General features: G+C 43.0%; 1 protein-coding gene across 1 annotated transcript in view; it reads left to right on the top strand.

The window, feature by feature from the left end:
* The window catches only part of LOC109521805 (contactin associated protein family member 5), a 212063-nt gene that overhangs the window by 163947 nt on the left and 33116 nt on the right, over nt 1-15000 (top strand). Inside the window, exons 16-18 of the mRNA XM_019879860.1 lie at nt 325-495; nt 1629-1847; nt 4103-4342. Coding sequence (XP_019735419.1) covers nt 325-495; nt 1629-1847; nt 4103-4342 — 630 coding nt within the window. The remainder of the gene's footprint in view (nt 1-324; nt 496-1628; nt 1848-4102; nt 4343-15000) is intronic.

Raw genomic sequence — 15000 nt, 5'->3', positions numbered from 1 at the left:
TTGTACCCTTGTAATATTTTCTGAAAAAAAAATGACTATTGTTAAGATTCAGATTTTTTTCCCTTGAAGAAATACAACTTCATTATAATAATACTCATTTTTGCATCAAAATACTGAGACTTCTAAAGAAATAGAATTATTTTTTTCTCAACAAAACTTGATTCCCTCAATATTACAACTTCATTCCTGTAACATTGGGACTAGTGTATTGTACCTTCTTTCATTTAACTGTAGCCTGAGTAATCCTTAATACTTCTCAGGTCCTTGTCCTTCACAGTGCTTACATGTACTGCATACATTTGTTTGTGTCGGTTTCTCCTTCAGGGTCCATGTGGAATGCAGCCACCTTCTACCAAGAATCATCATACCTCTATTTTCCCACCTCACCGGCCGAGCTTGCATCAGACATCTCCTTCTACTTCAAAACGAGCGCTCCCTCAGGAGTTTTTGTGGAGAGCCTGGGCCTCAAAGACTTTGTCAGAGTGGAACTCAGCTGTGAGTCAACAGTCATGCGCCGTAACAAGCGCAGAAATGCACAAGAGCACCATATGATTCTTGTCGTTGTGTTATACTAAAGCAAACTATATCAAAGTTTATCTGTGCTGCATGAATATTGTTTCGGCTATTCGCGCTTCTTGCAAATGAAACAATATTTCCAATATTTGGGGTTCGGCACACAGGCTTGAAATTCTTTCCTTTTATTGCTGCTTTGTGAAATGTGAAAACAAGGGTGATTTGTATTATTAGATGAAATTGGCAATTTTTGTGACATTATTATTCCTGTTGGAATTTGTTTTTTAGTTTAATGCTGCCATTTTTAGATGATTTAGATTTCTCTGTGTGTGCATATACATATTTTACTTTGTATTAGAATACAGTGGACTCCCGCTAATCGCGGGTAAAAGGAATTGCGAAAATACGCACATAATTGATACCCACTGAAATGCAATTTTAAACGCAAAAAAAAAAAAAAAAACCTTCAAAAAAATGATGATAAACCTCCATCATGTGTTGGCTCCCCCACTTCCCTTTGGCCCCAAAAAGAAAATACAGTCTTCAAGATTGGTAACAATTCTACAAATGAATCCACAGAGGACGAACTGCAAGTATGTGCGGGGACCACTGATTAAGAAAAAAAACTATTTAAAAAAAAAAAATTTGAAACAAAAAAATGTACTTTTTAATCATGACACCACAAGTACGGGCAAAGCAAAAATATATAATATTATTCAACTTTCTGGGGGGGTTGGGGGGGTTGAAAGTGCTTGAATTTGACCTCGATAAAGGCACACAAAGCCAGCACACGTGAGAATAATAGAAACCTCCTTTGAGGGTAATGCAATCTGCTATGAAAATGTATGTAAATAATGAAAGAATGCACCCGGGGCTCTGTGAAGCTTGTACTTGTCTGGCAGCACGATGGGTGCACAGTGCATTCCTATTCAAAAGCAAGTGCAGCCGCAGATTGATTGTTGTAGTCGAGGTGCTGGTGTTATTTACTGTTGATTACAGGGGAGCTTTGTCGACAAACCTGAGCGGTGGGGATTGTGCCGTTGTTTGGGTTGAGGTGAGAATACTCATCCGAGTCTTGTTCATCCTGTTACCTGTGTGTCTTTTTGGCCAATCAGCTCCATCCACGGTGTCATTTTCCTTTGATGTCGGAAGCGGTGCGGTGGTCCTGTCCATCAAGTCGCATATGCCGCTGAATGACCGTCAGTGGCATTACATCAAGGCAGAGCACAATGTCAAGGAGGCCTCCCTGCAAGTCGACCAGCTTCCTGCACGCTTCCTGTCTGCTCCTGCAGACCGACAGCTGCCCCTAAAGCTAAGCAGCCAGCTTTTTGTCGGTAAGCCCACCTTCTTAAGCAGACCGGTTGGTAAGCCGAATCTTTGTGTTGTGTTCTGTTGTGTGCATGCGGGCTGTGTGCATACTGATGTGACCGCTACATGCCCTTCATACAGACTAAATTGACAAGTGCAATTTGGCAGCTTGGTAATGAAGTACTCAGTCCATTAGTGAGACTCACAGGGAGAATCAAGGAGTCACAAAGTCTTCAATAACACCAAGAAAAGTTGCTTGATTTGTCGGTGGTTTGTTTTTCGAAAAGCATCACAAGAGTCTTTAACACATCATCTCCTGATAACGTATTTGGTAAAGTTGTTCAAACCTATTGGTAAAACATAGGCTAAATGCTAAGAACATAGCATTTATTTCCTATAATGTCACACATTTTTTCCCATAATGCCACAGGGTAATGACTTGCAACTTGCAACTCTATACCCTGTGGAATTATGGGGAAAAATGCTTTGTTTTTCGCATTTAGCCTACATTTTGCCAATATTTAAGAACTACTTAACCAAATACTTTTGAATGACTTTACCAAGACATTCAAGACTTTATCAATATGTATGAACGACTTTGCAGTACGTTCGAATGACATAGCCCAGCCACAAATATGTACTCCGTATTGACAGTTTGACGCTTTCATAACAACTAATGAAAAATAAAATGTAAAAACTGCCCACACTTCATATTAGACACGGGCGTTTATTGGCCTTTTTATCCTCAATGCGCATGAAATCCACAGTTTTGATAGGCTGGGTCATATCAGGCATGTCACTATTTAGGAGGTGGGGTGGGGGGGCACACAGAGGGTCCAAAAGCAGCCTCCAATCGCCCACGTCACGTGCATTTGACTACATCATCCTCAAGGGGAAATCATGCAGTTTACCTGTATAAATACACTTTGCGCATGCCTATTATGTACGGACCCCAGCGAGTCTTTCTGCACTGTCAAGCACTGCATGCACTTCAACCACCCTGATTGTAATGCAAATGAGGGGATTCACTATGATTAGCCAGGATTCGTCTACATCCCATCCCACTTTGACGGAAACACCCCTTCACGCCCATTTCTACCCGTGCAAAGTCTAGGAAATTACCAAAAGAAAGAAAACTCTACCCATGAGCACAGTCAGACTATCTGCTTTGAGCTATACGTCCACTGAAAATAGGGCCCACGCTGTCAACTCACTTGCTGCGATCATGAGCTTCAAGTCTCTTGGGGATGCTCGGTTAGTTAACATAGCATTAGCCGTCGTTGTCATTGGCTACAAATACACAATGAGCCTTCATGATTTTTTTTTTTTCCCTGCAGTGCATCCTGTAGTGCAGGAGTGCCCAACCTTTTTTGACCGAAGATCTACTTTTCGATCAATCAGCCTCCCAAGATCGACCTGTTACCGCACGCGCACATACGCACACACTTACACACGCATATCGAGGCACGGGACGCACTTTTGCAGCGTGTTAACTATCGTTGCTCACGTGTACCATTTAAAAATGCTCCTCTCTGCCCTCCAGATTCCCATTCTCTGCCAGTACCCTTGTTGAATTGTACATGAAACGCCATTTTTTTTTTTAAATAACAGCCACCTGTCTGGTACCCCACCCTGCTAATAGAAACGTGTGTCGCTGGCTGTGACACAAATCTTCGTTGACAGGACTGTTGAAATGTAATATTTATTCTACACATTTTTACAGCATTGGAAAACGTTAAGAATGTTTGTGTCATGTTTGTCCTCCTACAGAAACCATATTAAAATATATTTCCCTCTCCCATCTTTTTCCATTTTCAAACATTTTTGAAAAAGCACCAGGGAGCCACTAGGGTGGCACTAAAGAGCCGCATGCGGCTCCGGAGCCACAGGTTGCCGACCCCCGCTCTAGGGCTTCCCACACTTTTTCAGCATTCAAGATACTTATGTATTTACAATGTTCTTTGTATCTCAAAAATATATTGGTGTACCTTGTGTAACTGGATGATATACGTGATCTACTTGATGGGCATCCGTACACTAGCTACTCATATGAGATTCTGTTGGGTGTTTTTACTGTAGCTTAGGCAAAACTGTAGATTTTTTATTTGTCAAAGTGAGGAGCGCAAGTCCAAGATGAGAGAGATAATGAGGTAGCATTTCAAATACATTCAAAAATTGATCCATTCTCTTGCAGTTAATTATGAATGCACAGCAACCATAAAATTAAGTAAATTGAGCAGTTAATTCATCATGACATGTGGTGAACTCTCTGTTGTTGCAGGCGGAACGACCTCGCTGCAGCGGGGCTTCTTGGGCTGCATGAGGAGCCTGATGGTGAATGGGCGGAGCTTGGATCTGGAAGAACGGGCCAAAATTACGCCGAGGGTGAGTGCCGGGTGCCCCGGGTACTGCAGTGGCTCCAGCAGCCTATGCCACAACAGAGGACGCTGCATCGAGAAAAGCAACGGCTACACGTGTGATTGCTCCCAGTCGGCCTACGCGGGGACCTCATGTAACCAAGGTAATTTTCCATTCACTCTTAACGATATCGGTGTTGCAGTGTTCAGTAATGTTTGTCACAATACAAAATGCATATTCCAGCATCAGCAATATTGTGGTGGCCTCCTGAAAACCAAATCTGACAATTTATAACCTCCCACGTGTTCTTTCTTGCCGTCCTATTAGAAACACACAATTGCCTTTTTTTGTTAAAATAAATAAATAAATACAATTCGACAGCTAAAATATGTGAAGAAGTTTGTAATTTTGAAAGAAAAAAAAACTGATGGAGCCTATCACAGTTGACTTCAGGCAGTAGGCGGGGTACACCCTGAACTGGTTGCCTGCCATTCTCAGGATATCTGATTACTTTCAAGAATATCCAAATCAAAACAGTTTTGGTAGCCACTCAAAGCAGAGATGGGTATCCCGTCCCTGGCATGAAACGGTCCGTTCGTCAGTCCCGAACGTACACCCATTATGGGGACGTAGGACGAGAAGTTTCTTAAAAAGAATGGACTAAGCAAGGACTCAAACGGGTTTTCGCCCATCCCTGTAATCGTCCCGAAACAGGTCAAGTACCTACAGATGCCCATTTCACTAACGACTGACAGAAACACGCTCTGCCTGTCTTGTGTGTGTTATCCGCCAATACATTACTTCAGACTAAATGGGAAATATCATGACGCGCCACTTGTCTTGTGTATGTTCAGCGTGTTTGGATGCGGGAGGGAGTAACTTCACTTTGCTTCAAGCGGACAAGAAGAGGTGCAGTCGTCCTCCATCTGGTGACCAACAGTGGTTGTGTTAGCAGTTAGATGCTATCTTGGTTGACACTTAAATAGTTGTAAACAATTCAATCCAGCCATTTAAGAAAGCCGACTGTGTTGTATCCCTCTCAGTCCTGTCCCACACCATATACTGTATGTGTGTGTATGTGTGTGTGTGTGTGTGTGCGTGTGTGTGTGTGTGTGTGTGTGTGTGTGTGTGTGCCCTGCATGTTTTTTCTTTTTTTTTTTAACTTTTTCGGCTGCATTTGCTTATTCATGCACATGCATGTGATGTACTACATACATTTTCAATGCCGACACGAGGCCAAATGTTCATTTAAAGCTACTGTGACACCATATATGTGTGCGTGCGTTTGCATGTTTGTGTGTGTGTGTGCGTGCGTGCGTGCGTGCGTTTGCGTGTCTGTGTGTGTGTGCGTGTTTGTGCGTGTGTGTGTGTGTGTGTGTGTGTGTGTGTGTGTGTGTGTGTGTGTGTGTGTGTGTGTGCGTGTGTGTGTGTGTGTGTGTGTGTGTGTGTGTGTGCGTGCGTGCCCTGGAACGGCCACTGGTGACACAACCGCATATACGGTACGGGAAGGTGCCGGGGAAACACAGCACATGCGTGCGGACTTATTTATTAAATAGAATACCCCACTCCCGAGCTCTGCTGCTGTGGTGAGGGTTTTTTTTTTCAACAGCCAGGGATATCCTCCGGCCAGACAACTGCCCTGGTCCACCTCAATGTCCCGATTGGTTTACCCTACCGACAAGGGGCAGTTTGAGGAGGAAAAGCAGCAGGGGGCCGAACATAAAAAAAAATAATAATAATAATAATAGTAAAAATAATGTATTTTTTTGCATGTTAAGTTGTTCATGCTCTTCACAATTGATAGTTTTGTGTGTAATTTGGTCCACACTGTTTTACAATAAAATGTTTGCTCACTTGTTCTACACTTTTTTACTGTAGATCTTAAATATAGTGATGACTCGAATTGAGATTTGAGTGGGCATGGAAAAGCGTGTATTGAATTCAAATACTTGCACTCGGAGCAGAATGAAATCTTTAGTTGAAATTCAGCTCTGCTCACTGTTGACGACATATAGCTATGTGGGGAACGAGTGCACATAAGCATGGTGGCAAGCGGTTTGTCAAACTGTTCATCCAGAAGTGGGTGCCTACAAGGTAATGCAGTGAAACTCCTGTACAACGAAATCATGTTTGCAGCAAGACATTTTTCACAACAGGGGACTTTTCGCTGTCGCAAATTTTATCTCAGATGTAAACACGAACACACAAAAAAATCGCATATGTGTACTTTTTATTTTTATTCCAAAAGTGCATAAGTATGAGCATACACTTATTTGACACTTCATATCCAGCGTAGAAAGAAAAAAAGGAAAAGAAATTGCGAAATTTACGATCAGCATTTACTTTCACTTACATCAATTTCTTGCATAATGTCTTTAGTATTTTGCTTCCTCCATCTTTCAGTTTTATTACCTTTATCTTGTCTTCAATCGTTAAAGCTTTTCTTTTAACTCCTTGGTATGCAAAGGTCCGTTTTGTTGCTATTTTAGCAATGCAACGTTCGTGCTGCGTCTGAAACAAATAATTCCTGTACTACTGCGCATGTATCAACCAGTGTGGTGGTTAATGTTGCCGTTTCCTAACGAAGCAGTAGAGGTCGCTGTGGCATGCTGAGTTTGGATTAGACTTTTGTGGAAGGCTTGCTTTCATTGTAGTGAATCTCGTTGCGAGGCAAGAGCACAGAAAAAGATTTCGTATAACGGAATAGGGGGACTTTTCGTTTTAGGGGGAGCAGAAAAGTGGGAATGGCTTTCATGCATGAACATTTTTTCACACTAAGGGGGTATTTTCGCCCATGTAGGTTTCGTTGTAGAGGAGTTTAACTGTAGGAAATTATTTTGCTAATAAGCTTTAAATAATGTTTATGAATTTATGAAACCTGTGCCTTTAGCCCCTTCTCCCAAAGCGTCATGTAAGGAGGCTTTTTCTTTGAGGGGGGGGGGGCACAGGGTGGTGGGCTTGTGAGATGTAAGGACGGAGGCGTAGGGATGATGACGGAAGGGTGCCCAGGTCGAGGACAGACAACAGAGGAGGGACTGGCAAAGTTGTGCCTATCTCTGACTAAAACATTGTCTATGTTTATTCTTATGACACGTCAGTAATAATAGCACTGATATACACATAAAAAGCCGTTTCTGAACCAAAATGCACTGTACATGCTTTTCATTAAATTATATTTGTCGTGCATTGCCTAAAGTGCCTAGAGCAGGGGTGCCCAAACGGTTTTGACTGAAGATCTACTTTTCGATCAACCAACCTCCCGCGATCGCGCATACGCACGCCCTTACATAGGCACGCCATAATGAGCAACAGCCATAACGTCCCCTCAAATGAACAAAACAGAAAAATAAAGTAGACACAAGAGTTTGTGAAAAGAAAATCTCTGCCTACCCTCGTTGAGACCTGATGCGGAGGCATGGGACGTAATTTTGCAGCGTGTTAACTATCGTAGCTCATGTGTACCATTTTAAAATGCTTCTCTCGACCCTCCAGATTCCCATTCTTACCCAGTACTGGTGAATTCTATATGAAACAAACTCTGAATGTCAATTATAAAAACAATAAAAGATATAGTGCAACAGATCTGATCGAAAGCTGCTACTATTGCAGAATGCTGGCCGCTAAAACCTTACGGTGACGCAAATCACGGGCCACCGTAGGTTGAAGGTGACCTGCTTTTTTTATTTTATATCATTTTATTTTTTAAATACTTTTTGTGAAAGTGAGACTGACAGGATGCTAAGGGTGCAGTGGGCATTTACACAAAAATATATAATATTAATAACATGCACACAGACGCACAAATGTTTTAGGGTCCCCCCCCCCCCTTTAAACCCCTCGTGATCGACTTGGGACCAGTCTGATCGCAATTGACTATTGGTTGGGCACCCCTGGCCTAGAGTGTTGTTGTTTTCCAATAAAAAATAAGCTATTTAAAATTTTGAGAGTACTGTGACTGAACCCAAAAAAAAAAAAAAAAAAACAACAACAAAATTTAAATTAATGTATGTTAATTAATTAATTAATTAATGTATGTTTTAGATTTTTAAAAATGTATTTGGAGAAATGTGGATTTACATCAGCGACTATCAAAGTAAAAGCATGTTGCTTAATTAGCATTTTTATCTGACGCTATAAGGCAAAATAATGAGCAAAAACTCATTTATTAATTTAAATGGTATTTTTTACTTGGAAGAAGACAAGAACAATGACTTTTCAGTTAAATAGATATGGTAGTGTGTCGTGGATGTTTTTCTTCCATGACAATAATATTGGGGTTTTTTGTTTTATATTAAATAGTATATTATATATTATAATGTTACTATGTCATTTATTCCACTTGTGTTGGAGTACATACTCTATATTGTCATAACTACTGTATTAAAAAGTATTAGGCGCAAATTTATTTTAGCGGTATGGTTTCGCTATTGCCTTTGGCTCACTGGGACTCTAATCTGATCGAGCATCATGAATTTATAATTTTAATCCAAATGTGTGTTTAGTGACTGACAAAAAAATTGCACTGAATAAATGCGTAGACTGCTGTTTGCCTCTCACGCTATGCGCTTCCGAGTTCGCCACTCTGGCTGATACATTTTGAGAAAGGCATTAACACCCATTGTAACCTTGTTCTCAAAGTGTTTCATGACAAATTAGTGTATTCTGTCCTTTAACCCCTAATTAGAAATCTATGTTATATAAATGCCCTCCTTTAATAAAGTGGCCAATCAGACCACAACTACAAATATTAATCCTCTTTCTGGAAATAATGCAAAGCAAGCCAAATCTTAATATGACATTTATACCCACTTACTGCTGAAATGACTTCAACAAAGTTCAGCTGTCACCTTGACAACACATTACGCCTCATATTTCTGTCCTCACTTGCAATCGTCTTCTGCAAGGATTAAGGCAAGCTTCTTATTGCTCTGGAAGGCCGAGTCCAATCATTTGTTCCCCTTTTCTCTGCAGTGTGGAGATTCTCTCGGCCATGTTCCCTTTTTTTTTTTTTTTTTTTTTTTTTTACGGCCATGTTGGGCTCCATTTATTTTATCTACCGCGACCCGCTTCTTTTATCTTGGCGATTCAGTTGGTAGGTTCGCCTAAACGACTTACTGTTTGGGATCATTGGCTTTCTGAGCACCCCCCCCATCCCTTGCAGGAGAACACTCTTGAGGGAGGCACATGTTTGCTTTCTTGTGACCGCATTGTTACCAGGAACCATTTCTGCTATAAACACCCTGATGGCACTCTATCAGATTTAGGCTACAGAGAGCCACAAGGAAGGAGAAGCTCAGAAAATGACTTGGAAAAAAGTAAATAAGTGTCCCTTCATGGGAAACCACGTCATTATTTGTCTCACAATTATAACATGAAAATCAACCAAAAATCGAATCCCTATTCTCAGCGAGCGAGAGTCCTTCCCAGGGGTCGCAAACCCAAAATGTTGAAAGAGCCATGTTGGACCCAAACAATAATGCAGGCAACACAGCCTGAGTGTGTGTGTGTGTTGTGTGTGTGTGTGTATATGTGTTTGTATTCATTGGCATTTCAATCACAGTGTGATTATCTGTTTGTGCCTGACTGGGAGCACCGTCTGGTATGGCTAAAGAGGCCGATCCGGGAGTGACAGTCCTTGTTGCAGTGGATGCACCTGAACACACAGTTGGAGGGAGGCGCTTGTTTGTCCTGGCTGTTCTTTCTCCTGGCTCTCTTGTCTTCTGCTGATGCTCTCATCTTCTCCTCCCCTTGGCACAGACCACGTGCCAGTTCTTGTTTCCAGTTTGGGCGGTTCTGGGCCAGTGACTCCCATCCCTTCCCATCTATCTCAACAGCCTTCAAGTCCCTCAGGCGAACGTCTTTGAAACGAAGCTGTGGGCGGCCCTGTGTTCTCTTTCCAACTGCGAGTTCTCCATAGAGCAGATCTTTGGGGATCCTACCATCCTCCATCCTGCGGACGTGGCCGAGCCACCAAAGGCGACGCTGACGGAGGAGGGTGTACATGCTGGGGATGTTGGCACGTTCCAAGACGTCTTTCTTTGTTGGTGATATAATCGGACCACTTGATACCAAGGATTCGCCTGAGGTTTCGCATGTGGAAGGTGTTGAGCCTCTTTTCTTGGCGTGCATACAGGGTCCAGGACTCGCTGCCATACAGTAGGTGCTGAGAACACAGGCCCTGTAGACTGCCATCCTGGTGTTGGTCGTCAAATTGTTGTTCTCCCACACGCGTTTGGTGAGCCGGGCAAGAGTTGTGGTGGCACGGCCGATACTTCTGTTCAGTTCAGGGTCCAAGTCAAGTGAGTCTGTCACCGTGGAGCCAAGGTAAGTAAACTCCTTGACCACATCCAGCTGGTAGTTGTTAATGGAGATGGTGGGTTGGCTCTCCGTGTCCTGACTCAAGATGTTGGTCTTCTTGAGACTGATGGTCAGCTTAAAGTCGCTGCACGCCCTCGAGAAACGGTCCATGAGATGCTGAAGATGTTCTTCCTTGTGGGCAGTGACAGCAGCATTGTCCGCAAACAGCATGTCTCTGATCAGGACTTTGCGGATCTTGGTCTTGGCCCTCAGCCTCGCCATGTTGTAGAGGCCGCCGTCAGAGCGAGTATGGAGGTAGACGCCCTCAGTGGAGTTCCCGAAAGCGTGCTTGAGCATGACAGCGAAGTAGATCCCGAAGAGGGTCGGAGCAAGCACACATCCCTGCTTAACACCGCTTTTCACTTCGAAAGAGGAAGATGTTATGCCATCAAACTGGACGACACCCTTCATTCCGGAGTGGAAGGAACGAATGATGCTCAGCAGCCTCCCCGGGCAACCAATCCTGTCAAGGACTTTGAAGAGGCCGTCGCGGCTCACAAGGTCGAAGGCCTTGGTCAGGTCAATGAAGGCAACATACAATGACTGGTTCTGCTCTCTGCATTTCTCCTGGAGCTGGTGGAGCGAGAAAATCATGTCGATGGTGGATCGTTCCGACCTGAAGCCACACTGTGATTCGGGGTACACCCTGTCAGTGAGCTTCTGGAGTCTGTTCAGGACCACTCGGGCGAAGAGTTTCCCCACAATGCTCAGTAAGGAGATGCCTCTGTAGTTGTTGCATTCACTGCGGTCACCTTTGTTCTTGTAGAGGGTGATGATATTACAGTCACACATGTCTTGAGGTACCTCGCCATCTTCCCAGCACTGGCACAGTAGGTTGTGTAGGTGGTGCAGCAGAGGTTCTTTGCCACTCTTGATCACCTCTGCTGGGATACCGTCAAGGCCAGGAGCTTTCCCAATGGGCAGGCTGTCGATGGCTTTGCTGAGTTCCTCAAGGCTTGGTAACTCGTCTAGTTCCTCCATGACGGGCAGGCGCTCAACAGACTCTAGGGTGGCATCGGAGATGGTGGTTTCTCTGCTGTAGCGGTCTGAGTAGTGCTCTACCCACCGCTCCATCTGCCCGCTCTTGTCTGTGATAGTCTCGCCTGTCTTCGATTTGAGGGGGGCTGTCTTGCCGTGTGAAGGGCCTATGGCTTTCTTGATCCCGTCATAGATGTTGCCGGTGTCTGCGGCTCGTTGGATGCCGTCACAGAGATCCATCCAGTACTTGTTGGCACAGCGCCTCGCTGTAGCCTGGACTTGACTTCTGGCAGCTCGGAGAGCCTGCAGTGTGGACTGGGAGGGATGCTGGTGATGCTTCAGCAGTGCTGTGCCTTTCCAGTACCTTTCAGTTTCCAGTCTTGGTGGGTCTGCTCTGCTGTTAGAACCCTGCCACTGAGCGTACACTTTCGCAGGTTGTGTTGCGAACAGCCTGTTTATATATATTAGCCTTCTGTCAAAATGACTACATTGGCTACAAATACACAATGATCCTTCATGATTAAATGTTTTCTTTTTTCCCCCTGCAGTACATCCTGTAGAGCAGGGGTGCCCAACCTTTTTTGACCAAAGCTCTACTTTTTGATCAACCAACCTCCCGCGATCGAATCGAATAATGTTTTTTGGATCCCCAAAATAGTAGACACCAGACACCAGACAAAAACTCTGTAACAAAAATGTTTAATATAAAAACGCATTGACAAAGTAGAAACAAAGCACTGGCCAAATAAGGAACCGGAAAACAAAAAACAAAATGATAATCAAAAGCGCTTGCACAAAAGGCAAGGAAGAAAATTAACCTGAGACAAACAAAACGAAATGCAAAGAACCCAATTCACGTAAGCAAAGAACAAACGATGAAAATGAAAACTATACTTACGAACAAAGGAACCCGAGAACAAGAGTAACACGGCGAGAGCGAGAAGTCTAGAAAAAAGGTCACATGAGCAAGAGCAGCAGTAAGGCAAACAATTCTCTGACAACCAGTGGCAAGTTTGTAGGTCCTTAAATACAGAGTCCCTAATTACAAGATTGGCAGCACGTGTGCAACCAGCAAGTTGTCTCCGCCTGCCACCCTGGCGAAGCCAAGAACAGGAACATGACACGATCGACCCGTTCCCTTCCTTGACAGAAATGTTGAAATGTATTATTTATTCTCCACATTTTTACCCAATTGGAAAACATGAAGAATGTTTATGTCATGTTTGCCCTGCTACAGAAACCATCTTAAACCAAAAAAATATATTTCCCTCCCCCATCTTTTTCAATTTTCAAGCATTTTTTTTTTTTGAAAAAGCTTGGGAGCCACTAGGGCAGCGCAAGAGAGCCGCATGCGGCTCAAGAGCCATGGGTTGCCAATCCCCGGTCTCTCCCAAAAGATTTCCAGCAAGGGGCACACCCTGAACATGTCGCCAGTCAATTGCTGGACACATCCAGTCCAGTCAATCCTTGTTTATTGCAGGGACAGGTTTCAGACCCACCCACACTAGGTGATCAAGATTGCAAGATAATTTTGAATTGGAACTATACAGGATGCCCTTTTTTCAAGATATTCTAGTTGTTCCAAATGGCCTAGTAGCAGCTAAGGATTCGCCAGTAATATTCAATCTGGAAATAAACTTTGCTCTAATTGGTAGCACGTTATACCTCGGCGTAATTTCGGTCTTTCGGTGTCGGCCCTGACTGTCATTGTGAAGCAGAATTCACAAATCGTTGACTTGTTTCCCACTAAATCCCCCTCCAGTTCCTCACATTTAAGTATATTTTTCACAATGCAATGAGAACACAGCAACGGCAAAGTCTTTGTTTATGTTGTCATAGCCGACATGCGCCCTCCAACGCAAAGCCGTTTCCAAGACCTAAAGGGAAAATGAACTGGGTGTATTTCTTTGTGAGACAGGGTTCGTCTATATGCAGTGATGTATGCAGCTGGCAAATAATTGGCTGCCCTGTGAATCAATCAGGTGACAAATTTCACAATTGTACTTTTTTTTTTTTTTTTTTTTTAACTCATTTACTGCCGTCGACAGGCAGCTATCTGAAAAGCATAAAAGTGGGAGGGCTGGCAGTAATGAGCGTGACCGACACTCCCATGGCAAGCTACTGGTAGCTCACACGCTACTTAATGAGCACCCCTTGTCTAATCTTATTAATGTGCTGTCGCAAAAGTAATCATGAGAGCCGCCGAGATTCACCCTAAATCTGACCAGATGCAGATATCTACTTCTACATTGACTGTTCATGCTAATTTCCTGACGATTTGATTCAGTTAACTATTAGCTGGTGGGGTAACAAACTATCGTTTCAGCGGCTATTACATACAGTACAATCCAATGAATGCATAGCTGTCGATCTTAAAACAGATCAGACTCCTTTTTAATTGTGTTGCATATATAACTTTAAAAATATATATATTTTAATGGCATAGACTACTGAAAGTTTTAACCCTCACACACACTTTTAAACACATTTAAATTTCATTGGTACATTTAAAAGAATTTAAAAACATTTTAAGTATTCCTTAGTCCACATGTTCTCACTCTCACTTCCACAATTCTCTGAAAAAAAGGCAAAGGGTGTTTACTTCAAGTTGTTATTTTTTGTAACTCCCCATTTAGGTTGACTGTAAAACTGACACATAAAACAAAAGAGAATTGAACTGCGTATATTTAACCAAAACTTTCTACCAAACTATGTAATTTCATTTAACAAGGGTATGCTATTTTAATGCTGACGCAAAATGCAAAACGCCATTGCCTGGCTACCAGAAATTAGCATGGATATTATGGTAATTATAAACATTCAAATAACTGCTACTTGAACACATACAGAGCCTTTCAACAAACAAGCAGAGCATGCAGTGATGGTCATCTGCATACATCATCTCTACTCTGTAGTAACAACTATGACTGGAGCTTGGTGTTTTGGGGGGCCTTCTCTGCCTCTTCTTCCCGCTTCTTAATTATCCTGCATCTCTTCTCATAAGCCCTGTTCACACGGCGCACATTTGGTCCGACGCTGCACCGAAATATTTTGTTGCGATATATTTTACACCGGAGCAAATTTTGTGGAGCGGTCACACGTGCAAAACCGCTGAGCGTGACAGCTCCGGTGCAGCGTCGGAGCAGCTCCACTTGCGGTCGCACGTGCAGTTTCTGCTGCGGACCAAAACGACAGGAATGCGGAAGTAAAACGGGTTCGGGTCGGGCTTCTCTCTCGCGGACTTTTATTTATTTTTCTTTTAATAAATATTATGGCGGACACTATTCTGTCCTTGTTCAGAATAGATCCACTTGTCGGCAGTCGTGGAATAAAGACGTGTTTACAGTCAATCGTGTGTGCTCCTTATGACTGCCACAATATATGTTTTAAAAAATGTATACTAAAACAATGTGCGGATACTAAACTAAGGAATACTTGTTTTAAAACAAACAATTTGGATAAAACAGAGAATGCGCTGTAATTTAA

The sequence above is a fragment of the Hippocampus comes genome, unplaced genomic scaffold (assembly GCF_001891065.2).
Source record: "Hippocampus comes isolate QL1 unplaced genomic scaffold, H_comes_QL1_v1.1 scaffold201, whole genome shotgun sequence".
Taxonomy (NCBI): Eukaryota; Metazoa; Chordata; class Actinopteri; order Syngnathiformes; family Syngnathidae; genus Hippocampus; species Hippocampus comes.
Note: the sequence above shows the minus strand (reverse complement) of the source record. Positions and strands in the feature narration are given on the sequence as shown.